The sequence below is a fragment of the Bos mutus genome, chromosome 26, assembly GCF_027580195.1.
Source record: "Bos mutus isolate GX-2022 chromosome 26, NWIPB_WYAK_1.1, whole genome shotgun sequence".
Classification (NCBI taxonomy): Eukaryota; Metazoa; Chordata; class Mammalia; order Artiodactyla; family Bovidae; genus Bos; species Bos mutus.
Window position 1 is genome coordinate 14,746,251 of NC_091642.1, and position 27,279 is coordinate 14,773,529.

A 27,279-nucleotide genomic window follows, 5' to 3' on the forward strand; every position below is an offset into this window, starting at 1 on the left:
TTGCTGTAGTTTTTAGGTGAGTGGAATTAGTACTCATGAGAGGTGTGCAACACTGGCTAACCGTGGTGGCCTCCCTACAGAATAAAGTATTAAAATCTTTGGAAAACTAGGTGGTTATTATCTAATGGTTTCTTTGGTGGGAAAATGTTGTTATCCAGTGTTCTGGTAAGGAGGCTGCCCTGTGATGGTCTTCTTGTTGTCTCTACATGACACTGTAAATTCCTGTTCGTAAAGACGCCCTCGGGGCGTTCTGAGGTTCTGGGTTTTTAGTTCTGATCCTCAGTGAAAAGGTAAACTGCACTCAGTTTGTTGTTAAAATTAGGTTTATTTGAAAAAATCAGTCATCGACATGAGACATGTGATATTTGATCACCCAAGATATCCCACTTCCTGATAATGCTGGATGGTAGCAAGTTTACTGAATCACAGCATTGCTTTTATTTTTTTATTTTTTGCATTTTTAAAAAAAATTTTATTTTATTTTTAAACTTTACATAATTGTATTAGTTTTGCCAAATATCAAAATGAATCCACCACAGGTAACGTCATGTTCACTAGACACTCATACTCACTATGGTTTTGTGCCACTTCAAGGAGAGAAATTCATCAACAGATTTTTGTGGAATAATTTGCAAAGTATAAAAACTGTCAAAACATCTTTCTTTTCTGCAGGTTGCCCCCATCCTTTTTTGCCCTGGATTTATCATTAGATTTCCCTTCCTTACGTGGTATTAATGTGTATCACTAACAGCTGTTATTCTTTTCCTTACATTTTTAAGAAGTGGAACTCAAGATGCCCTCCCCTACTTTCCTCTGCCCAAATGGCAACTTTGCACTACCACTATATAAGTTGCCTTTGAGGGCTGATGGATCACTTGGAGCTCCTAGTCACCTTCAGCCAAGACACCATACAACTTCTTTTAGGTCAGAAATGAAGCCCCCCCATCCCCCCCATCAGATGGGGCTCTAATGGTGCTTCCTGCTGGAGTTCAGACTATTAGGAGTTAGTACCAAGCAAAGCACATGCCACCAACCTCACAGTTGTGGCATGTGAGAAACAAACATGAAAAGAACATGAAAAGTCTGCTGAATGTGTACTGAAGTGGAAAATGAGCACAGGTACCAAGAGATACCAAGAAACCAGGAAGCGCTGGATTCAGTTCTGTTCCTGAACAGAAACCAGGAATGAGCTCAGTGTGCAGGTGTTTTTGCTGAAATGAAAGTGACCTGAGTTGTAAGCCTTCCGCTGAAACTTAGCACATGGGTAGAAAACATATCTCATGTTTTGGGGAGTTGGAAAATCTCACTCTTTTGTACACTTTTCAGGTCAACTTTTAAAAGTCTCAGTGTTGACTGAACTTACTTTTCCAAGTCTATTTGCACTTAATTTTTAAAGTTGTATAGTCTGTGGATAGAAATATATACAGTTCACTTCTCATAGTCACACAAGGGTTTTGGAAATCTCTGGAGCCACACCAGCCATTTAAAAGCCACTCTTAAGTGAAAATGATGATTTCCAAAGAATGATTCAGTAGAAATTAATCTGAAAGTCTCCTCTCAAGTTCAGTTGCCTCAAAATCAAAGAGACAAAACCAGCTTTTTAAAAATTCTTTTAGGTCTTTTTGAACTTTATGAGTTTTTGTCAAATTACTCCCTGACAATTAGTTTTTTCAGTTTTATGAACATTTAACTAACATGAAGATTAACAATTTATCGACCAGAGACATTTCAGTATTCACTTACATAACAAATCACTGGCCACTGGCATTAATTTTTGCAAAATCTCCCAGTCAGTAATATGTTAAAACTGGTAAATGATGAAAGTGGCTTGAAGTAGAAACAGAGTACTGTTCTAGAAACTAGAAAGGCCAAGGTCAAGGTTCAGCCCTATTACCCACTTACTGTGGGACCTGGCCCCAAACTCCTAGGGATTCTCTTCTCTGTGAAGTGAAGGAATTGTATGTACCACATGGTAATTTCTGATTCTCTAATTTTATGATTATAATATAAATAGATAATTAAGACAATCTCAATACTTTATTAGCTGAGGTCCTGGATCATGTTGGTTGAGATCAGTGCAGAAACCTTTCCTCCAGAATTGCCTCCATATTTAAAGTTTGCTCAGATATTAACTGAATCAACCATCTCAGTCAGTGAATGGAGAAAGAAGTTGGGAATTCAGGGATTAGAACTTGGAAAATGGATTCCTTCAAGTATCAGGTGTGATGAGAGGGTAGCTCGCCACAGTCAGGAGTTTGGGGAAATAATGCTTTTATCCAAACAAAAATAGAGAATATTGTGAAAGATAAATTCTTCAATAAAAGATGTCCCTGGACGGTGTATGGGTATGTACATGTACATACACATATACACAGACACATTATTTTTTCTTGAATTAACTCCAGCCATTGGAAATAGCATGCAGAATGTCCTTGATATTCAAATAATTTGAATATCAAATTGAGTATCACTCAATAGTTTTATGAGTGATTTTAATAGTAATGGCCATGAGTTTTTCTGTTTACAAATGGTACAACTTTTTAAAAATTTTCAGCACAAATGATTTGGGAATATTTTTTCTAATACATTAAAAAAATGTTATCTAAGTTGGTTTTAGTTCTGTTTTCATTACCTTATCAGTGTCAATCCTGCCTTACTGTATAACTCTTTGAGTGGGTATATATCCTCATTAACTGTTAAATAAAATTATCTGATTTTTTAAAATTATAAAATAATTATAGTGTTACATATAATACGATTTTCCTTTACTGTATTTTGTGAATTTTTGCAATAAATCAAGAGGAGAAAGAGGTTCTCCCAGAGGGAAAATGTTGGATGCCTGATTAAAACGTGAGCCTTCTGTATTTTACACATGGGTTTTGGTTAGCTAGCCAGCAGCAGAAGACTGTAGTCTCCTAATCATATCAGGCAATTTCCCCGTGACAACAGACTGCTTTTCTGTCACTTTGTGCTGTTGGGTGGAGAAAAACACCTTTGTAAACAAAACAGCATAGTAAATAACCTATATCATGTGAGATTTGCAACTACCTAATTTTACAAGCTACTTTTTTTGTTTTATAGGCTAAAGAAGAAACATGAGTTACCATTTTAGCCAGTAGGATTCTTAGAATCCTTCAGGAAGTTGGCAGGGGGCAGGGAGCAGGATTAAGGCAAACCCACAGTGAGCTGAGATGACAAAGGCTGGCCTATTTATTAGCCTTGGTGGACAAAGGCTGCCTTCCAACTCTGCCATGAAGTCTGGAAAGTTATACCTGACTTGAGGTTCTGATTTTCTCTGATCAGAAGATTGTGGTTCAACTGGGGGTTTTTTTTGTTTGTTTGTTTTGTTTTTTTAAATCCCTGCTCCTCGACAAGCCTGTGGCACAGCTGAGGAGGGCTATTTCAAAGAAATGGCATTTCTTAGAAAAGAAAATGGACCACTTTTAATGGTGGATGCTCAATCCTTATCCCTTAAATCTGAGAAGTGCATCACCCAGTGTTCTGTACAAACACTTGACCAGTAACGGAGCCAGAAAACCATAGCTGTCCCTCCAAAACGTACTTCCTAGAGGAGCCAGGGCCAGGAAGCACTCCCTGGGTCTCTCTCAGTCCTCTTGAAAGTCAGCATTGCTTTCAGCAGGAGCCCAGCTCTGTGGTGTCCTTGTCTTGTTTTGCCTTCAGCGTCTTCTGGGTCCTAACTCCTGCATTCCCTGCCTCCCCCGTTCAGCAGTGTGGCATGGCGGTGCCGGCCCTTCCTTGCCTCCCTGTATGATTATAACCTTTGCTCTTGCACGATGAAGTCGTGGTGTGTTCAGTGCAGCACTTCCTTGGGTAAGCCACCGGAGAGCACTTTGTGCCTCCTTTGGCAGCGCGACACCAGTGTCACCAGGTGTGCAGCCAGGGTCATTCTCTCTGAAGAATCAGCCACATATTTCAGTGCCGCAAGGATATGGGTTCAGTAACTCGTGGCTGCCATATCAAGATAACCTTCTCAGGTGAGTTCAGTATATCCGTTCTCTTCTCCACGTGGTCGATCAACACACATCAGAATCTTAATCATCAATGTGCAAGTACCTTCCCAGCACTGAATTTCATATAGTTAGCCCATCGAGAGGTGTTCTTGTGCCGTTCTTTTGATATGAAAGCTCAACATCTTACATCATCAGTAGCGTCTTCTTAAATGATCCAACACTGTGTTGTTAAAGATGTGTGCATTAAAAATACATACAGAGCAAATTCATTTTTAGTTCCTAATTCCATTCAAATTCTGGTAATGTTTTGGTGGTTTGACTTTTATATTCTTTTGTGTATTGTATTAAGACATTAACCTTTTTGTTTTTGTTTTGTTTTCACTTTAGGGGACACTTAACAAATCCACTAGTTCAAGAAGCTTAAAATCCCTTCACATTGAAAACAGTGAAACTGAGTTAGAAAGGATTTTGCGTCGCAGAAAGTTGACAACAGAAGCAGATAGCAGTAGTAAGCTGGTTTGAATTCTCCACAGTTCTACTCTTCCTCTCTTAAGCATCTTCCTTTCAGTCTCTTTTTAACATAAAATGATCTTTCTAAAATTATTATTAAAATTTTTTTGATGTGAATGAGAAGTATTGGATGGGCAAAGGTACTTAGGGATATCTCATAAGAGCTCTTATGTATTTTTATTTATTCGCATGTTTGTTTAGTTATTTGTAGGGAATCAGGGTCTTCTGGATCTGCTTTGCTGAATGCAGGATGCCCTGTGGTTAAAAACTTTCAGGCCGGGCTTTGGTAACAATGTTTAGGGAAGGGTACCTAACCAGAGGGCATGAGTTTAATTCACTGCTTGTCCTACAAGCAAATTGCTCAACCTCTCTCAGTTTCTTCATCTATAAAACGAGAATAATAAAAGCACTACCTCATAGACTTATTTCAAGGATCAAGTCATTATGTTTCAATATGTATAAACAGTGCTTAGCACAATGCCTGGGACAAAGCACATAATAACTAGTAATAATAGTAGTAATTACAAATCAGTTACCAATGTAGAGAGAGCGTCTTTATTTTTCATATCCATTTAGTTTATTGCCTCTGCCTGTGAACCAGTGAGAAAGTCCAGCTCTATCACCCACTGTAAATGACCATCTGAGCATCTTGAGATCACAGTTTGTATTGCTGTCATGACACAGGTGTATTAGACTTCATTGTGTATTCCAGAACTCACTTTGTATGTCTGCAGTTTTTTTTTCCATCAGCTTGGTCATGGGAAGTAGCAGGAACCTTTGTGAGGTTTTCCCCCTTGTTGCCAGGAGGCTAGTTTTGAAAAACCACCGTAAACTAATATTAACAGTGACCATAGCTAAAGGACTGACTCTTTTAGACTGTGTTAAATCAACTGCAATTAGTCTATCACAACAGTTTATATTTGCATTGCCATCATGTCTATCAGGTTTAAATTGCTAGAATATTAAGGATTTGGGGTTTTGATAATCAAGCTCTAGTTTGCATATAGAAAGTGAAAGTGAAAGTCGCTCAGTTGTGTCCAACTCTTGGCAACCCCATGGACTGTACAGTCCATGGAATTCTCCAGGCCAGAATACAAGAGTGGGTAGCTTTTCCCTTCTCCAGGGGATCTTCCCCACCCAAGGTCAAACCCAGGTCTCCCTCACTGCAGGCAGATTCTTTACCAGCTGAGCCACAAGGGAAGCCCAGTTTGCATATAGGGATTTACTCAATTGAGTAAATTGGTTCCTTGAACCAGAAGCAGCATAAAACCAGCCAAAACTTTTTTTTTTTTTTAAATAAAAAAGTGAAGCCTTTGTGTCCTCCTTAGAAAAAATCAGCTGTCCAGTTTTTAGTTTGAACTAGAAATTCTGTTAATATCCTATAAGAATTAACAACCCCCACCCCTAGAAAGAATAACCACCTCTCAGGAAAAATAAAGGATACCATAGAAGAGTTTTTGTCTTGATGTGTGCTTTACAAGTTTTTACCAGCCTCCACAATGAACTGTTATTCATTTGCAACTTAATCAATGCTATGACTTTTCCAACATTTCATCCTGAAAGTATTCGTGTAGTCGTCATTCATAGTCTTCACTCATTTTTGGGACTTTGTGAATGCCATTTTAGTGCTCTGTCATTTACATTTTTTATTTTGCCACTGACCTTTATGTTCCTCCAGAAACATTCTTCACTCTTTTGGTCAAACACGTAGCACTCGCTATTTCAGAGTTAGTTTTCCATGGGAGAAATGAGGAAACATTTTCATTTTAGTTAGTATGGAAAGCTGAATATTTCAAATGTGGAGAAAGCTAGGAACATATTTTATAGGCATAGTGAGAATCTTTCATTTTATTGATTATATTCCACCAGCATACAGATATTCAAGGTATCATTTGAGGCAAGTTATAATAGGAGATTCAGTAGAATCATTAACATTTAGATAGAGAAATAAGAACTGTGTAATTGGCAGGGTAGAGAGGAAACATACTAAAGGGAGTGGCTTGTAGGTGAGCAGAAATATTCTTTCAAGTAGCCAAAGCGAAAAAAAAAAAAAGCTAGAGGAATCAACTTCAATCTGTATCACCTAGTAAAAGAAATCATACCATTTTTTTTTAAACATAGTTCAGATGTTTTCGAAGGATCAAGCTGGCAGAGGTATTTACTATGTAAATCTTTTTATAAAGGTCATGGAATGAGAAAGTGAAATTCCAGGGGAACAAATAAGGAGCTGAAGTAGCACAGCTTTATGGTGGGAGCAGATTACAAAGATGAGTTTGATAAGTTTGTTCCTCGGGTGCATTTGAGTCTCTGAGGTTTTTTTCCTTCTGCACACAAAGGCTTATGGGAAGGCTAAAGGTGAGGTCACAGAATGGAGAGAAGAAGCATCCTGAGAGGCAGAGGCCACCTGAGGTTGGCAGGACTCCTATCTCAGGTTTGTCAATCTCTCTCCCAACAGCCAGAGAAGCACCTCTTCCTTTAGACTTTTTTTTAATGGAGTTAATTGGTACTCCCTTGATTTACCTAGATTTGTGGCCTACTAAATGGACATTTCAAAGAGCTCCAAGTGCCCCTCAGAAAATACTTGGACAGCTTAAACAGGATGCAATAATAATGATAATATTAAACATCATCATCATCTTAAACATTAAGCATTTTTCTTCATATTTTTCTTTTGTATGTAACGAAAATACGAGTTCTGGCTCAGCTCAACCATTCTCCCCACTTTTTAATTGGCTTAGTTGCAGAACAAGCAGCAGGCATTGGTGTATATTCAAAAACTAGATCTTGCTTTTCTATAAGGACAGATTGTTTAAAGCTACTGGGTGTTGCAGTCAGCAGTTACCCAAGAGCAGAATAGAGCTTCTCTAAAGCAAATCTGAGCTCACCTTTAGATGTTACACTTCTGGATTCTTTGGAATGGACTTTTTTTTTTTTCTTTTTGGACTTTCTTGATCTTTCTGCCCTTTTCTCTTTACTCCCTCATTGCCATGCAACATAAGGCTTGCCACAGGCAGGAGAGAAAGGCCTTTTGACCCAGAATATTCTATAATACCACAAATTTGTCTGCTTTGATGGTATAGAAGAAATCGATGAGAAAGGCAGACAGTGATGCTCTGTGAGCTGAGGCTTTCCACCAGACCAGGGGGGATTAAGTCTAAAGGAGCTGCAGTCACAGAATGGCTGAACAATTTTCTAGCCTCTCTTACACAAGTTTTTCAAATTAGAACTTCATTTTTGGAGTTCATATGTTATACTGCTATAATACGTGACACATTTATATGCAAATAGAAGAATAAATTTCCAGACCTTAATATTAGTGATGAAGGATTAGGTAACATTTTGGATTGTACCACCAGTACTTTTCCATTTTAGGAGACGATCTGACATTGTTTAAGGATAAAGAGACTCCCAAGTTTTGTTTTCTTCTTAGTGGCACCTTTCACGTTTGTTCTTTAGCTTAATTTTTTAGAAGTTCTAATTTTATTTGTACCATTGTGACATTTTATAAATTATTTTGTTTTAAAAGAGTACCTAAGGATTCCTTCTGAAGTTTCAGGAAAGACATATTAGATCTTGCTTTGAAAAAGCTGTCTAGGATAGCAAGCATCTTCCTAACAGAAGACAGAAAAAAGTAATGATGGAGTTTAGCTTCAGTGCCAGCAGTTTCAGAGTGATATGCCAATAATTGTAGTAAGCCCTATTACAGTTTTCTGATCCTATCTAAAAAGAGTAGAAAAGTCCAAAAGGTAAACAGCCAAACTCTTTGCCACTTAATTTTTATAATCCTGTGTCTGTAAATCCACTTACTTCTCAATCACATTAAAATGAAAATGTTCATAAAAGCTGTTTACTGCTCAGGAAGCCTTCATGAGCCTTTTAAAAACAGCTTTTTGACATCATTCCATTTTCTCTTTAAAATCAGAGCTGAGTTTGGGGAAGAATTAACTCTTGAGAGGCCAAATGATTCAAGTAGGGCTTCCAGAAAGCCATACTCTGAGAAGTAAAGACTTGACAATTCCAGTGTTACCAAGGACTCTGGTCAGCTGAGGGAACCCTGGCCTGGGGTCTTATAGTTGCTTAAAGGTCTGTACACAGTTTCTCAGCATGGTCCTGCCACCCTGAAAAGCAGTGGTGCCAGCCAAGCAGAGTAGATTTCTAATAGGAAGATTTTCCAGCATGCTCTTGAAATTTTAGCAAGTCTTGGCCTCTTCTCTTCCTGCGGGGATTTTCAGCTAATCTGTTTTTCAGTTCCATATTAATAAGCATCGAACAGAATTATTAAACTTGAGGTATGTGTTTGGTTTTAAGGTCCAACTGGAATATTAGCCACCTCAGAGTCCAAATCCATGCCTGTGTTGGGTTCTGTATCCAGTGTAACAAAAACAGCCTTGAACAAGAAAACTCTGGAGGCAGAATTCAACAGCCCGCCCCCCCCAACACCTGAGCCAGGTGAAGGGTCGTGTAAATGGGAAGGATGCTCAAGTTCCAAGGTTACATTTCAGTAAGTAATGATGCTCTTTACTAAGTAGTATGTAGAAGAAATCTGTGATGACTAATTTGTGTGCTACTTTGCTTTGTTTCTCTTTTAGAGAGCTTTTGATTTGGTTAGCCAATAGATACTCTTCTTCCTCTGTTTGATGAGCCAGCTTTTGATTCTAGGCTCCTAGCTTTAGAGGTCTAATGCTGATGCAAAGCAAATGTGTATAAAGAGAAGTCCATCCCTAACTGGTTTGGTAATCTGATTCTTCTTCTACACAAAGAATTGACTTCGATGATCCTTATTCAGCATCAGAAGACATTTAATCATTCTTTCAAGATTAAATACTTAGATCATTCCTCTTAATGGTTCATGAGTGGCCAGAGAAGATATTAGATCTTTGAGAAGATACTAGGTCTTCAAACTTACTTTGAAGGGTACGTTTTTACAACCTTATTTTCTGATTCTCAATTAAAGATGTGCCTTAATATTGCTGTGTCCTGAGACTGAAGACATGCTATGTAAAGAGTTACCTGGCTTGAAAGTGGCACTTTGATTGTTAAAGAGTTAATCCTGCTATTGAATGTGCTTTAGACAGTTCTGGTGGAGGATCAATTTGTTTTATAACAATGGCAAGCTCTTTTTGAAATTAGTCTAGTTTTGCTTTAGTTCTCTTGCCAGGATGTCAGCTGGTTTGTCACACAAAGAAAAGGAAGAGGTGAGACAAATCAGATCAGCGAATATTGTAATCACGGTTAATTAAACCTCTGATTTCCTGTTCTATCAGGAAAGAAAGAACTCCCCCTTTTTTTTGTAACTCTACCTGTCTTAGTTTTAAGGTGAAGCCTGGACAAATGAAGTTGAAATTCAGTTTAGATCTATTTTTGCCAACGGGTATTTTCTTCCAGTCTTGTATTTCTCTTATTGGTACTATTAACTTTTCCCCCTTCTTTTGGAATGAATGACCTTCTTCGCTGATTTACAGTTTTATCTAATTTCATTGTGTTTAAAAGTACATTTTCTCCTGCAGTCATGCATTTCCTTCTTTTGACGGGAGTCATTTGAACAGTTCTAACAGAAAGATGATCTATATTCATTCTTCATCTTTCCTATTACATTTGTTTAGCACCTAATTTGACATCAGCAGTCTGGCTACATTTGAACCAATATCCAGACACAAAAGCAATTTGGCTGAGACAAGTTAGTTTCTGAGAAATGCTTCAGTGTGTATGTGTGTGTATAGATTTTTTTTTTCCTTTACCATTTTACACAGATAATCTTAATCAGAAAATACTGCAACTCCTTCCTCCTTTTGTCTGCCTTTTATTCTCCAAAAGTAAGTGGAAATTACATTTCCAAGAAAGGAAATGAAATAATTGCAGGCCCAAGGTCTGCAAAATGTGTGCTGAATTGACAGTGAAAAGGATCCATGTGTTGACAGACACAGTTGTTAGACACCATAAAGGCCTATGTGAAGCTCAATTTATTTCTCATCTTGCTTGTTCAATGACTGCTTAAGAGACACGTTTCAATTTAATTTATCTACTTAAAGCACTAATACAAATACTCTGTGCTGCTGTATTAACTTTTAAACTTTGTAACCTAACGCTTGATTATTCAGTTCTTGACATGCTTTCTCTGAAATAGCCAACGCCATGCATTTTCATATTGACAGCCATTTAGCAAAGAAGAATGGCTTTCTGAAAAATGTGTTTCTTAAGTACAATCATCCAAATCAATCCAAGTATCTTGTGTATGTCCATGGTAATTATTCACTTCCCAAACAGATGCACTTCAAATCATTTGTGTTTAAACCTAGCTTTTTAATGAGTAAAAGAAGTTTAACTTAGTGTAGTTGGATGCGAGCTTGAAAAGTTAAAAAACCCATGTGATTTCTCAGGATCTCCTGAAAGTGGTTTAGCTACCGGGAATGAGAAGGGTTATTTCCGGGATTATTTCTGGCTGGCTTTGACCGATAGGTTCACTTTGTTATATAGGTTTACTCTGTTATACTAGCCATAAGGTAGAGGCAACAACATTGTCTTACCTCATGGATCTGAATTGTCACTTTGAAGTGAGATCAGCTTCCCTGGTGGCTCAGCTATAAAGAATCCACCTGCAATTCAGGGCATGCAGGAGAAGCAGGTTCAGTCCCTGGTCAGGAAGATCAGGAGGAGGAAATGGCAATCCGCTCCAGTATTCTTGCCTGGACAGAGGAGCCTGGCAGGCTGCAGTCCATGGGGTCACAGAAGAGTCAGACACGACTTAGCAACTAAAAAACAAAAAGACAGTGGCACCATTATCTTGAGCTGTGGCAGCACCACCATACTGTATTTCAGGTGAGTGGCTTTATTGTCTCTTGACAGGTAATCAAGGTCAAGGTCCAGTGTTAGTCGCTCAGCAGTGTCAAGGTCAACAGAGGATACCAATCACAGTAGCCTCTAATACATAACATTATTTTTTGTGCACATGTATGCACGTGTACACACATACACACGAGTCCCTGCCGTTCTTATGCTTCCTTCTGAGCCCCACTTTGGCCTCTCTGCCCTAGTGTCATTCCTTCTACCCTAGTTCTTTGCTTTTCTTTCCCTTTGTCTGGGATGCCCTTCCTCCAGTCGCTACACTATGTCACCTCCATCATTTCTTTGCTCACATGTCAACTTTTCAAAGTGAGACCTATGCTAACCACCTATTTAAAACTATAACTCAACTCCTGTAAACTGCAGTTCTTATTTGCAGTTTAAAACCCTTATCCGACTCCATGTTCCCCATGACTGTTACCTTTAACATGCTATATACTTTGTTTATATATATATATATATATATATATATGCTTGTTTTTTTCTTCCCCTCCTAGAATATAAACTCCATGAGGATAGGAAATTTTTTGTTACTCATATATTTCAAACACCTGGAGAAATTCCTGCCTTATGGTAGGCTCTCAGGAAATACTTACTGACTAAATGAATGAATAAATACACTTTTTTATTAGTGAAACAGAATATCAACTCAGTTAACTTACGTTACCCCATTATTCAACAGTCACACATATACAGATATATGTGTACCCAAATATTAGATATTTTGGTTTCTTTGGTTGCTCATTTGGTTTTTTAAACCTTTTAAAAATGCCCTGGAGTCATTTACGTTGAGCTCAGTTTTTCATGTCTTCTGCATCTTTGGGCTTCCCTGGTGGCTCAGAGGTTAAAGCGTCTGCCTGGAATGCAGGAGACCCGGGTTCGATCCCTGGGTCGGGAAGATCCCCTGGAGAAGGAAGTGGCAACCCACTCCTGTACTCTTGCCTGGAGAATCCCATGGAGGGATGAGCCTGGTAGGCTACAGTCCATGGGGTTGCAAAGAGTCGGACACGACTGAGCGACTTCACTTTCACTTCTTTGCATCTTTGTAGCTATACAAGATAGAGTGACCAGAGACTGCAGAATGCCCAGTTGTAAAAGAGTGTTTCACCTGTGCTCATTTGATTGGCCTCAAGCGGACAGGAAAGTTTGCTAACTACTAAGAAACCTTGTAAAGTGAAGGAAGAAACATAGATGTTTTCTGTGTAAGATCTTCACTTATCCAGAAAATTAAATAGCATCAAGCTCTTCCCAGAAAGTTTATTTTCCTTTTAATAAATCCCTAAAATTATATGTGTGTGTTCCAAATAACTGAGTAAGTCCTGTTTGGTAAATTGTAGACACAGAGATACATGGGTTTATTTCTTAGGGACTTAGGAAATGGCAGGAGACACCTCTGATACTTCGTTGTAAGAATTAATTAACATTCTTGTCACCAGCCTGCGCAAGCAAGGTTTTTTGTTTGTTTTTCTGAAGAAAAATGAAAAAGAAGATAATCGGGACTTGGAGAAATCTAATTGTTTCTATTTCTCCCTTAATAATAGCTTTAGGAATATCTGTGTCCTCTTAATTATTTCTAATAAGTATATGTGTGTGTGCCAAGTCGCTTCAGTCGTGTCCAGCTCTTTGTCACGCTGTGGACTGTAGCCCTCTAGGCTCCTCTGTCCATGAGATTCTCCAGGCAAGAATACTGGAGTGGGTTGCCATGTCCTCTTCCAGGGAATCTCCTCAACCCAGGGATCAAACCCGAAATGTGTCCTGCATTGGCAGGCAGGTTCTTTACCACTAGCACCACCTGGAAAGCCCAATAAGTATGTACTATCTGGTAATAATATCTTAAATCTAACTGAATTTGAATTTCATTAATTCTGATTAGTAATTGTTCAGGTAGGAATTATGTTTATAATCTCCCTTTATACTATGAGAGGTAAGGAGCTGGCCAAGCAAATGAAGAGTATAAGCTTTATTTTTGCTCTCATGCTCTCTGCAGCTGATCCAGAGTAAACTGACTGTGTTAAAATAGAGTAAGACTCATTGATTCAAGCTAATCAATGGCCATGTTGGTCAATATAAAATAGGGAAAATTCCAAATTACAAAATTTTAAAAAGATAACTTTCATTACTTTTTTATAGCCACAGTACCTGGAAATAAACTGAGTGTTGCACAGTTTTGTCAAATGCACAAGAATGAGTTGCATTTTCATCAGTAGAAGCCTGTAGAGTGGGCAAGGAGTAACAAGGAAGCACAGTGTGGTCAGGTTTATAAACCAGTGTTTTCCCACATATGCTCAGGGTGGCAAGTAGCTTCGAATTATTTCCAGAATGCCAGCTCTACAATGATATCATGGGTTTGCTAGCTATATTATCTTTACGGCCTCAGGCAAGTTATTTAACCAGTGACTGGTTCCTCACGTGGATGATGAGGGTAACTTTGTAGGGTTGTCATGTAAATTACGGAGAAGGCAGTGGCACCCCACTCCAGTACTCTTGCCTGGAAAATCCCATGGACGGAGGAGTCTGGTGGGCTGCAGTCCATGAGGTCGCTACAAGTCAGACACGACTGAGCAACTTCCCTTTCACTTTTCACTTTCATGCGTTGGAGGAGGAAATGGCAACCCACTCCAGAATTCTTGCCTGGAGAATCCCAGGGACGGGGGAGCCTGGTGGGCTGCTGTCTCTGGGGTCGCACAGAGTTGGACACAACTGAAGCGACTTAGCAGCAGCAGCAGCAGCAGCATGTAAATTAAATAATAATGAAAAGTATTTCAACACATTCCTTTTCTATCTTAATTATAATGCTGGGCCATTACTGGACGATCAGAGACAAAAGTTAGAGTTGAAAGCTTAGATACTGCACACCTGGGTTATTGACTGGTCCAGGTTTCCTTGGGAAAATCATGTAACTTTTATTCTGTTTTGTTTTTGTTTTTCTTGTTTAAAATGGAGGCAAATAGTTGAGGTACTCTCTAGATTCTCTTTCAGATCTAGAACCCCAGTGAGTGAAAGTGTTAGTCGCTCAGTCATGTTTGATTCTTCACGACCCCATGGACTGTATGTAGCCCGCCAGGCTCCTCTGTCCGTGGAATTCTCCAGGCAAGAATACTGGAGTGGGTAGCCATTCCCTTCTCTAGGGGATCTTCCAGACCCAGGGATTGAGCCTGCATTGCAGGCAGATTCTTTACCATCTTAGTCACCAGGGAAGCCCAATAATCCCTCACACATGTGGTTGCTTGATAAAAATGTTCACAGTTAAGAAAAGAAAAGAGTTAAGCACATATTTTCTACTCCTAATATGTCTCTAAACATAGATTTACAGAAAAACGCAAACCTAGAAATGTAAAATAATTTCTTGAAAATTTTTAATTTTCAAACTATATCAGGGGAACTTACAAATCCAAATGGAAATGACTGTTGTCCTTCGGAGCCAGGATACTCATTCCAGCTCTGTCACTACTGCTCCAGATGCTTTTAGACCTACTTGGATTAGAGATACCTGACCACAGAGGAGGTAAATCGGAAGGTCTTTCCTGTCCATTTAATTTGGAGTGGAAAAAGCAGATGAGAAGTAGAGTGCTTTAGAGCCACTCAGCGAGTCCTGTGAGAGAATTAGTGTCAGTGTTCATTTTGGTCAAGAAACTATATGATCCATTTTAACCACCACTGTATGTTCAACATGTTCCCAAATGACTTGCCTTTTGCACACTGACTCAATATTTGGAAATAGCCATCAGTTTGCCACCATTACAAATGCATTTAAAAAAAATGTGACTCAGACCCATGACATCCAACCACATGTACAGAAAAGTACTGTGTAATACAGGAAAATCAAAGCATGTTTCTTTAACTCTAGTTAGGTTGACTGGTTCCACATTTACATAATCTGGGGCATTGATTAAAGGGTAGGTAGGAAATTAATATTTCAGTAGCAAACATAAATTGAGCAATAAGTAAGAAAATGCAGTACAATACCTAAGTATGGGTAAAGTTGTCTTCTATTGTATCCTGTGAGACACATTAGCTCTATTATCAACAGAATGGCAAAGCCTGATGTTCTTGATTGACATAAGTGAAGTGAATTGGGAAAACATTTGGGAATGAAAGCTTATAACCTTCCATTGTATATGGTTCACCTGTTTTTAAGTTAATGTTTTCTGTTACTCTTCATCAATATATATTAATATGTATCCATATTATAGCAACATTCACTGAGAGGAAATGTGCTTAAATTGCTGTAGGCAAGATGTCTGATGGACTTTTCCAGGTAGTACTAGTGGTAAAGAACCCACCTGCCAGTGCAGGAGACATAGGAGACGTGGGTTCAATCCCTGTGTGGGGAAGATCCCCTGGAGGAGGGCATGATAAGCCACTCCAGTATTCTTGCCTGGAGAATCCCATAGACAGAGGATCCTGGTGGGCTACAGTCCACAGGGTTGGAGAGAGTCGGACACAACTGAAGCAACTTAGAGCAGCGTAAGATATCCAATGGAGGCTGTGAGTAATGGCGCCAGTTTCCAGTTTGGAGGTTCCGAGTTTTGGAATTTGCTTCTGTAATGTTTTGTTGTTGTTACTAATGTTTCACTAACATTTATTCTTTGATTCTCCCAAAGGTACAGATTGGACATTATCTCCATTTTACAGATGAGAAAACTGAGTTTTAGTGGCATAAATAATTTGCCCAAAATTCTATTCCCACTCAATAGTTGGTCAGATTTTATTTGAACCTTTTTCACTCTAACTTTAAAGCCCATGCTTTTGAATGACAGCATATTCATTGAGTGTATTCAGAGCTCTAGGAATGGAAGCAAAGAAAATGACTATAAGGTTTCCCCTATAGGAACCAGTGTAGTTCATTTGGCCTATGTTTCTCACATCCTGCTCCTCTGACCCTGCCTACTCTTAGATGGTGTAATCTCTTTTATCTTTCCTCTTCCTAAGACTAACCTAAACGATTAAAATATCTTTTGCCATGGGAAGAAAATGTTACCCAGTAAAACCAAGAATTCTGAAAGGCAGAGTCCATCTAAATTAGCAAGAAGACTTGAAAGAGTAGCTGGAAAGGAATTTGGAAAGAAATTGTTTTAATGTTGTCAAATGTCCAGTAAAGGAGCATGCTTCACAAGTAAACTTTGGAAATTAATACATTAGAATCCCACCCTTAGTTCCTTTAGACTTTGGCATAAATTTCATTTGTTGTTGTTTAGTCCCTGAGTTGTGTCCAAGTCTTTTCTGACCCCATGAACTGTAACCCACCAGGTTCCTCTGACCATGGGATTTTCTGGGCAAGAATACTGGAGTAGATTACCATTTCCTCCTCCAGGGGATCTTCCTGACCCAGAGATTGAACCTGCATCTCCTGCACTGGCAGGAGGACTCTTTAGCACTGAGCCATTAGGGAAGCCCAAGTTTCATTTATGAATTTTTTAATTTATTGACATTTCAAGCATGCTTAAGATTAGTTCATTCCCAGAAGTCAAGTACCTTGAACGTATCTGACTGTAACCATTGGATTAGAAAGATGTTTTACTAAATGATAATGTGATAATATAAAGATGAATCACTGTGAATACTGTTTTTTCAAAACATACATTCTACAGCCCCAAATAAATTTCATTGTTGTAGCCACTTCATGCTGTACCTCTGTCAGTCAACTCCACCTTTGGTCAGTTCCCCGTTAGCTCCTTTGAGTTTGGGCTGTAGTGTCCATTGGTCGTCATATTTTGGGACATCTCTTATAGAAAGATGGGTAGTTATAAAGAAAGGCAGGACAAATGGGCCGGCAGCATGGAGAAGGAAGTAAGCAGATCTTACGAGAGTTCTGCAGCACAGTCAGGCAGAGGCCCAGCGGTTTCTTGTGTTTTCACCATCTTGCCTTTCTGTCTCTGAACAGCCTCATCTTAGAAGTGGCCTTACTTGTCTGTACTGAGCTTTATTCATCTATGTTCACTTTTTCTATTAATTACTTTTAGAAAGGTGAATATCCTCCTGACAGTTACAATTAAACAAAGTGGTCAACCTCATGGATGATTTTTCATTTCATCCAGTTTATTTCTAAAACCTTGTTTCACAGGGGAGAACCCAGTTTCTGTTGTAATTGGTGTGATTTGCAGTAATCTTGTAGCTATATCCTCATCTCTTGGCCATTCTTAAAGATGCTTTTAAGCCACAATTGCCAGAGACCTTCCAGTTAACACTTCTCTAATTCATCATGCTTCTCTTCAGTCCCAGATCTCCCCCAAACCCTAAGCTTTATCAGGCTTTTTAAAATTTCCTTTTTAACCATCAGACAGGCGGCTAGCTTACCTTTTTTGTTTGGGAGGTCAAAACAGGTCACATTGTGCCCCATAGAAGAAAAAAAAAAAAGAACCAATGTAGCAATTACAGGACTTCAATTTCAATAGAAAAATGACCATTTCCAGTGAAGCCATTTTTATTTCAATTTGCGTTTAATTTCTAGATCTATGGTATCTCTAAATACATGTGACTTTTGGCCCCACACAGATTTATTTTTGTGAGAGTTCATCTTGTTTGAGCCATTAACAGTTGACTACCGAAGTATAGTTGATAAAAGATAAATTTTAGATGTCTGATGGTTAGTATAATCAGCCAAATGTTTCTATGAAAGAAAAAGAAAATCTAATTGCCATTTCTGGGTTTGAATTAAAAGATCGATTGACTTTTAAGTAGTCTCTCTTCAGGTTTTTCCCCATTATTTCCAGTGTGAAATGGATGTAGAAAAATGAAATTGCTCTTTTGCATTAGAGCTGTAGAATTTCAGCTTTTGAAATATGTTGCCAAGTAGAAATTAAGATCCTCAACTTATTTTTAGGGAAGCTTGGCCTAAAATTGTCTCAAATCTCACCTGGAAGTTAACTTGGTTGGTCATACAGCTATTTCTTTCGAGTCAACATTTTGTTCAGATAGAATAGAGCCAAGTTCTTTTAGTCCTTGTGGTGGACAGAGTGTGTGTGTGTGTGTTTTTTTCCTGTTACTCCCATCCCCTTCCCCCACCTCTTTTCTTTCCTTTTGTGTGTGTGTGCGTGTGGGTGTGTGCGTGTGTTTGCTTGTGTGGTGTAGAGCAGAGAAAGGAGGGCACCTTCCGTGTACTTAGTAAACGTTTGTTTCTGAGAAGAGATGACTAGCTAGCAGAATGAACTGCATGGCCGTTGCTGCTTAATCTGATGCTCTTATACAATTAAAGGATTTGCTGTGCTCTCCACTGTAATCTTAGTACCCCTGAATTGTGTACGGACACTGCAGGAAACAGCTCTGCTCAGCTAAGCACTATGACAAAGGTTCTCCATGTGTGCCTGCACATGGACAATTAAGTTTTAACAACAAAATTAGCAGAACAACTGGATGTTCTGGAAGTGGAGATTGCCTCACTCAGCCCCCTCCGTAGGAGTTTTCCTGTGGGCTGCCCAGAAGACCGGCCTGTCGGTTTTGTCTCACAGGTGTTCCGAGTTGCTCCACAGACAGCAAATGCTTCCAGATTAATTGTTGAGGCTCTGTTATACCCAGTGTTAAAATTCTGTTGAGTAAATCTCAGAATAACTGTTAAAAATACAGCTGAGCAATTCTCAGTTCTCTCAAAGAATGAATTGCCTTGTAACATTTGCCTCCCGTTGCCAACACGTATGATTTTTAGAAACTTAGCATAAAATATATCATTTTGGCATGGAGAACCAAATTGCTTTTGGTGCTTTGTCATTTATTTTAAACATCTTTCAGTAGTCTCTGCAGTATTTGTGTTTCCTTTTATTTTTCTATAGTGGAGTTGTGGAGACTTAAAATTTATTCAAATAGAAGTTCTGGCTAAAAGTTAAGTGTAGTTTCAGATATGAGGATAAATTGATTTAACTTCTGAAACCTGATAAATGCTTTTCATCTGAAATATATTTCGTCATATAACTATATGAAAAGTAGCACACTGAATTCTTCACAACTTACCATCTTAAAAGAGAGTTTAAAGTATTTAATATAGTAAATTTAAAGAAAAGTCTCTTAAAATTTAAAAATATTTTTCTGAAAATTATGAATGAAAATACAAACATTTTGTGCATGACAGCTTTCTTGAGGTGCCCGTGTTATAGATGGTGATTCTGGTGGAAGACTTTATGTCCCTTAAAATTTCTTTTTTAGATAGCATTCACATTTCATAGCTGAGATCTCAGTGAATTTTCCACGGTGACTTAAGTTGTACAAAATTACAAAAATCTTTATAAGTAGCCCCCCAAAGTATCATACACATTTAAAAAAAGAATCTTTGCCTGAGCTACAATCAGTCTTAGCTCATGCTTTATCATTGATTTTGCTGGTGAGAAAGGTCCAGTTTCCTGGCCTCCCTGGGCCAGTGTATTTGGAATCTGTAAATGTGCAGAGCCCAGCTTACACTGGAGGAATAAAAGAACTGGGACAAGCCTTCGTAGCATTCACTGTGGTCTGGGAGGTAACCTGTGCATTGAGAAGCTATGCTGCAGTTACTCCACCAAAGAAACTGTGGCTCAACGTGGACACACAAGTCTTTGCCCAGCCATTGTTAACCTCTGTTAAAAAGGGATTCTTGTTAATCCTGACAGCAAATCAGCATCCAGAAGGTGATGTCAGATTTTCATCTGTGCGTGGCGGTATTCTGCTGCTTAACAGTATTTATTTTTCATAATTTAAAAGTATATCTATTTTCCCCTCAAACAGAAGCTGACCCAAATTGGCCAACTAATTTATTCTTTGAGCTTAATGCAGTTTCAAAAAGTACACAAAGCCAAAGAGAATTAGTTTCATTCTACCTTCATGATATTTAAAAGTAGTAGAATGAGCAATAATATAGAAAGTTTCATCTCTTGTTTGAAACTCGATTTGGGGAAATTTTGAACAAGTGTGTTAAAATGTCCTGAAAAACGGGACGTCTAAGGGAAACAGAACTAGCTCTGGTCGCAGTGCCACTGCCCTTCACTGCTGCAGCAACTCTGTAAAGGCTTGGGGATGGGCCGGGGGGCGGGGGGCGGGCAGCGAGACTTCTTATTTTTACACAAGCGAAAATATAAAACGGACTTCCTTTTTGGAGTTTTCCCAAGAAACTACTTTATAAAGACACATTTAAATCTTTCCGTTTTCTGTCCTTGAAGGTGGTAAATATGATTGCGGCTTTATCCATTTTTGTTGTAAATGAAGCAGAGTTCAGACCGTCCGGCTGTGCGTCATCTGTTGGATGGCTGCCACCGACTAATGCAGGCATCCCACTGGGAGACCAGAGAAGAACTATACTTTGATTCACCAGACTGTGTTAAATAGTCCAGCTGTTGCGATTTGAAAGATAGTTACCTCAGAAGTGAAATAGAAATGAACTTGGCATTTATGCCTCAAACCGTTTTTATACTGTTTGGCAATCAGCTTTTCAGAGGTAGCATTTTATAAAATAACTCTCGCCGCTTAAAAGTTTCGTTCACTGTAATGTTCAAAATGTCCCACCTTTATATTATCAGTAAAATTAAGCTTGAGTGATATGCAAAATTTGCATGAAATAAGCATTTTCCCCCCTTCATTTCATGAGCTTTGATTGTATTCAATTGAGCTCAGAACCATGTCTATTAGGGCTCTTTGAGGGCATTAGTTAATTTGAATTGAAGCTGAAATGTTAGCTAGAATGTTGTTGAATATAATTGGAACGTGGAAAGTTGATTTTGAATGAAATTTCATTGAATGCAAACAATGATGTGCTTTTTTAAGAATTAGAAAGCTGCACTTTCATCTCTTGTAACACAGTCTGAGAAATCACTGAGTCCCTTTATTATAAAGTTCAATTTTGGGCATTACCGTTTGCAATTGTTCTGATTCTTCTGGTACCAGTACCAGCTGGAGTCAGGTTTTCCCTTTTACTAGCAAGTGGCCCCATCTGCCCCAGCCTCACCTTCTGGCCCTCTTGCAGGCAGGGAAAAGTAACTGCTTTCTGAAAGGGCAACCAAGTAGTGTTGAGTTGGCCAAAAAGTTCATTTGGGTTTTTCTGTAAGATGTTATGGGAAAACCCAAATGAATTTTTTGGCCTGCCCCAGTACTTGGGCATTAGGCTTCATAGAGTGGCATAGATTAGTATATTTTCTCCTAGCTTTTATTTTGCTTTTTGGTTTTTCTTTTTGTCTTGGAATAGCACTTAACAAATGATTGAAAATGACTCACAAAAACACCTATTTGAATGGATCAAAAAATCACTGCTACTCTGTTGTGGTAAGAAAAAAAATACTTGACAGGAAGTCAAGATGCCACAATGTTAATCCTTATCTGCTATTAACAAATTGTGTGCCCACACAAGCATTTAACCCACTATTCTTTGGTGTCTTCACCTGACAAATGAGAAGGATGGACTGGTTCATGTCAGTAATCCCTCAGCCTGAACAGTCCATGATTTGAGTCTTCATGTCAGCTCTAAAATTTAAGCTTTGCTTGGAGATTTTGCAGCTTACAGGAGAAGGTCTGCCATCCTTTTTATGGATACTGACTTTAATTCCTTATTTGGGATCATTGCTCTTAGACAAATTAAAGTAGAAAAACTGAACCAGACAGTGGTATACTGCAGTTCCTATTGGATTGTTGTGTTTGAGCACCTGGGATTTTTCACCTTGGGGAGAAGCCTCAGATTTAACCTTCTAGAACTGCCACTGTGGCTGCCTAGAGCAGGAGCCTGGGTTCTGAGCACCATCACTGGGGGGCTTTCTGGCTCTCCCCATAAGATGGGACTGGAGGTACAATGAGGCCCCTCATTCCAGAAGGAGCCCTGGGCTGCTCCCCATGGGAACCAGGAATGGACTTAATGATGTCAAACCAGGAAGAGCTAGGTTTAAGTCACAAAGGAAAGAAAGAAAACAAGGGATGAATTTTGTATTTATAGATCTGAAACATGCAGGTGAAACCAAGGATTCAGAAAGAATCTGTAAACATACCAGAATTAGCCTGTGGCATCATCATTGTGTTTTTAGAAGATGCCTTTGGTAAAAAGCTATGTGATATTATGGGAGAATCAGGAACAGGGAGATAGGAACTTCTGATTCTTGTCTTAGGTCTGCCACCGATAAGCTGTATAATTTTAGGTCTTGCTCCTCCCCTCTCCAAACCTCATTTTCCTTATCTGTAAAAGAACCAGTTGGACTAGATGATTGCCATAGTCCCTTTTAGCTTCAACCCTTTGGAATTACAAGCCAGTGGTCATTATCTTTAAGAAACTAGTTAACTCTGATTCTCAACGCATAGAGTCAAAGAAGTTTTCCACTGTGCCGAGTTCAGTGACAAGCAAAGGAGTTCTCAAACTGGAGCCTACAGGTGACTTAATAATAGATTAATCTATTAGTTATTGAGAAGCCTACTTCAGGAAAGAACAGCAATTCTCTGGACCGAGACAATTCCAGGAAAATTGAGCCTGGCCATACAGAGTTTCTGAGCTTTCAGTTGAGTCAACATCATTTGTTGCTGTTGTGGAGCCCCAAGAGCACTTCCTGGAAGTTTTCAGCCTCCAGCTGATGAAGAAAGCATTTTTAGGATATGTTCACCACCCCTTTCACCTGCAGACACATGTGGGCATGAAAACATCCATGGTAGTTCTACAAAAGTGATGAATGAAGGTCAGTATGGGTGGATGGAAATTGCTCACCTGGAATGAGATGGATACCTCCATTGCATGTGTCGAGCAGACTGGCCAGCTTACCTGGTCTAAGCCAGCAATGGGCTTAGACCCAGTGTTGCGGAACCAGACTAGGGACTTGACTGGCAGATTTTATGTGACGTTGACTGTAACAGTTTAGCTAGGCTGGAACTTCATTTTCTAGAATTCCCTTGAATTCTCATACCCATTTGTTTCCAGGTTAGGCTTCACCACAAGAGAAATTGGCATGAGATTTAGGAAGTGGAAGTGACATAATAGTCTTTTTTTTTTTTTTTAATGCTCTGAAAGTGTGTGTAGGGCAGGTGCTTTTACTGCTCATGCACATTGTCACCTAGCTGGCATGTGGCACAGCTGCCCCCATCTCCCCTTCTAGCTTCCCCAGATCTTGAGCCAGAGGCATGTGTGATTCCCTGTGGAAGGGCTCCAGGTTTACCCTGAAGCTCGCCTGCATCTTCAGGATTGGGGATTGTGAAAGAGATGGGGCTCTTGTTTGTCCTCAGCTTCTTGCTGCTTCTCACCTGCACGACATGCTGATTTCAGGCCCAGAATCGTACACAGACTCACGTAGACTGCCTGACTGGCTCTCTCCATTGCCTGAGGTCTAACCTATAGTGAATCCGTAGGCCTTTCACGGTGGTTCTGCTTCTCCGACCATGGATTCGGTCTTTCATGTGTTCCCTAGGTCAGAGAAAGTCAAGCCAGATACCACTGGGGTAAATTCATCCCATGGTGATTGCCAAAACACAGTAACAGGTATCTTGAGAAGTGGATCTTTGGCCAGAGCAGGTGGGCAGTGTCAGAGGTGTCTGCTAATGAAAAGGGTGTTGCCAGATTCAGGCAAAAATAAAGGAATCTGTGCTCACTACGTTGTAACTTTCAGGCCTCTGATCATCTCTCTGCTTTTACTCCTCCAAAGCATACAGTTATGTGCTAGTTACTTATTGATGATAATCAAGTCACACAGTGTAACTGGAAAGCCTTATAATGGTTTTCAAACATCAGGACAGCTCTCATAGCGCTAGGTGATAAAACTGTGGTCCCTGGGTTGGAGTTTTGTTACCTGTGGCTGGATCGTGCAGGCCACTTTGTCTCAACAGTTGATCATTTGTTCTTGTTGCTTTTGTTGTACAATAGAGGTATCCAGACCTGCTCACACAAAAGCCTTGGTTTCTGAGCATTCATTCTGAGCCTTTCATGCATGGTAGTTCATTAGTATTCGCTCATTTGTTTACTCCACAAATGGGTCTACTCTGGGTGCTGGCGTATAACTATGAACAAAGCTAAACAGTCCAACTCGTGGATGCTTACATGTTACTTAAAGAGACAGACATTTAACAACTGGTTATTTAACTGTAACTGTGGTAAGTCCAACAAGGGAGAAGTATGAGGCAGTAAGGGAGCGTCAACCAGCAGGTCTGACCTAGGGGTCAGGGAATAATAGACATCAACTGATCAGGGGGACTAGTAGAGTAGTGGGGAGACCTGGCCAGCAGTTCATCAGTACTCACCCTGACATCCAGAGGTGGACACGGGACAGAGGTGTGCTGGGTCATGGTTAACGTCCTAGCAACCACCAGGAAGACCAGATAAGTCTGAATAGCCTCTGCCCTGCCTACAACACACCCCTCAACCTCCAGGCATCAGATCAGCAGTCCAGCCCCTTCAGATGGTTGCTGCTGTCCTGTCTTCTGAGAGGACTAGGTGCCTACAGCCTAATCTCCTGACACGTGGCAAGAGAAGAGTGTTCAGGACATCTCCATTTCCACAAGGAAATTACTGCCTATTTAGCTGGAGAAGCAGTAGCTTCTTACATCAGAAGAGAAGAGAGGAAACCTCAGTGGAAAAAGAAACTGCCATTTGAAATTCAATAAGAAATTTCTCAAATGTGACTCTCCTTTTTAGAAAAAGTGGTAACTCGGCATTTCAGCTGACCCTGTACCTCTAGATTCTCCCATCCGCCCTCGTTCCTCCCCAGGTCTGACCAGAGTCGTTCCTGCCAGCAAACGGCAGCAGTTGGCACATCTCTCAGCTGCCCATGGGGGATGGTGGTGATTTATTTCCCTCCTCCATGTAGTCTCCTCAGAGCTAGTCTGCAACTCCATGTGCCCTGGGCACACAAGGGAGGGGCTCCCTGCCTCCTTCCAGCTAAGCAGAGGTGGGGCAGGAGTGGGGGCAGCAGGCAGTGGGGCGGTATGCACAGAGGATCTGTGAGCTTTGTGCTTCTATGAGCAGAGTGTGCGATTAAGCAGGTAGGTGCCTTTGGCTTTTTAACACTTCCGCAGTTAATTGCTCTGACTTTTTCCGCCTTTCTTCTGGCCTTGTGTTCCTAAGATGTAATCTAATAGCTTTTTTTTTTTTTAATGGCTGGCACCTCAAAGACCACTTTTTGCATGTTGACTAGACTTAGAATGTTTTGGGTTTTTTGCTCCTCTGAATCCAGGAATACGGAAAGATAAATGCTTTCTCTCTCTGCTTTTAATTTTTTGTTTGTTTGTTTAACTGTTCACCCCCTAGGCCTCCCAGTAACACTGGATACAGGAAACAATACATTGGCAGTGGAAAACAAGCCAAACCGGTTGTAGTTTTAGATCCTGTTTCCACACACGAACCTCAAACCAAAGACCAGGTCGCTGAGAAAGATCCAGCTCAACACAAGGATGATGAAGGTGAAACTAAACCAGGATACAAACAGAGAGTGAGAGACACCAGCAGCTCCAACTGCTGATCCGTAAACCGAAGGCTGGCATGTTCGGAAGTCCGTTTGTAACGAGCACATGATTAGTTTTGGTGTATTGGCAAGGGCTATAGACACTGTTCTTGTCACTGTATTCAGAATATAGGTTCTTTTCTGATGTCTCTTTTGTAAGTAGTTCACCTATAAATGTAAGTAAGCTATTTAGCAAAATACCCATTCTTGGTAGCTTTTTTTTAATGTTTATAGGGATAAGATTTTTTTCTAATTACTGTATTAAATGTGACTTCTTTTAGAAGATAACAAGAAATTCAGATGTTATCTTCTTAGGTAATGTGCATACCGCTAATCAAATGTAATGATGAAAGGTTGCAGCACTTGTGTATAATTGGATAAACAGGACTAGCTTAATAAGGTGATTTTAAAAAAACCCAGAGAAGCTTCTGTTTTGCGTATCTGATCCTTTTTTTTTTTTTGATGGAGAAACTTCAATAGCATGGAAATTGTTCGGCACTGTGGTATACAAATTACTTTCTAGGATATACTGAGATAAGCTTAAATTTCAGGAGCTGATGTCAAGCTAGCAGTCTCATACTCAGTGTTAATTACACACATTATTAACTATGGGATGATTGTGTCCAAAGCCTCCCAAAGACTTTGGAGGGAATGCTCTAGTGGCCTGAATGCAGACTTGAGGTGAAGTCCAAAGCTTGAATTTAATAGAGTATTATCTTGGTAAACGGTGTTCAGTGCTGTGGGTCAATTGTGTTTTCTCATGTACTCATGTGGCACAAGTACCATATTTTATCCCAGTTCTTACGTACAGTGAAGATAAGCGACAAGCATACAATTTCATGCTTCACTGCTGTTTTACATTACACAAGTTTGTTGTTTTGTTTTTAAACAAATTAGGTGATAGTCTCTAAAAATACAATGTTTCAGTCTACCACAGCGAATAAAGAAATGTAATCAGGGATTAAAAAAAAAGACTTATGCAGCTTTTCAAAGTTGATTGTTTCAAAATTGGTGTTTATTTAAAATAAGTGGTAATGTACTTGAATGCATTTTCTTATGACAATGATTCAGTAATGGTAATTTTACTATTAAAGAAAGTGAAAGGTTTAGTTTTGTTAGCATAGCTCAGCATGAGGCTGTCAGGTGTTTCTCACCTAAGGGCGGAAGAAAATGATAGTAATAATTGCAGTAGTTGTATTTTATTTTTGCACGTATGCTAAACATAGGCTTGAAAAGGTGGTTAGGCAAGTAAATGTACTTCCTAAATTTGGAGATAATTATCCTTCTGTAAGTTCGTTATGCTTGGCTGTTTCCATGTTTCTTCCAGTGATGTTTTTACAGTTGCTTATCAGTTTACTCATAGGGAATTAAAATGTAATGCTTTTCAACTGTGACTTCCCCTGATTGAACAATACTGCTGTATGATATACAAATTACAAATGGCATTAATTCACTGAAATAAGGTCTGTTATGCTGTGATTTGAACTCTCCTCAGCACATTTATTAAAAAGCACCAATAGTTTCCCACTAAAGGTCACTTGTGGTTATTGATATTTTTGGTTTAGTTCCCCAAACTTGACATCCTTTAATAAAAAAATTATATAAGA

At 39.4% G+C, this 27,279-nt stretch overlaps 1 protein-coding gene and 1 non-coding gene across 2 annotated transcripts in view; both read left to right on the plus strand.

Annotated features, from left to right (window-relative positions):
- Window positions 1-27,279, plus strand: part of SHTN1 (shootin 1) — a 109,705-nt gene extending 82,426 nt beyond the window's left edge. Inside the window, exons 15-17 of the mRNA XM_070363311.1 lie at window positions 4,359-4,479; window positions 8,790-8,982; window positions 25,480-27,279. Coding sequence (XP_070219412.1) covers window positions 4,359-4,479; window positions 8,790-8,982; window positions 25,480-25,690 — 525 coding nt within the window. The 3' untranslated portion in view covers window positions 25,691-27,279. The remainder of the gene's footprint in view (window positions 1-4,358; window positions 4,480-8,789; window positions 8,983-25,479) is intronic.
- Window positions 12,148-12,219, plus strand: TRNAS-GGA (transfer RNA serine (anticodon GGA)). The gene has a single exon. It is a non-coding gene; the product is annotated as a tRNA-Ser (tRNA).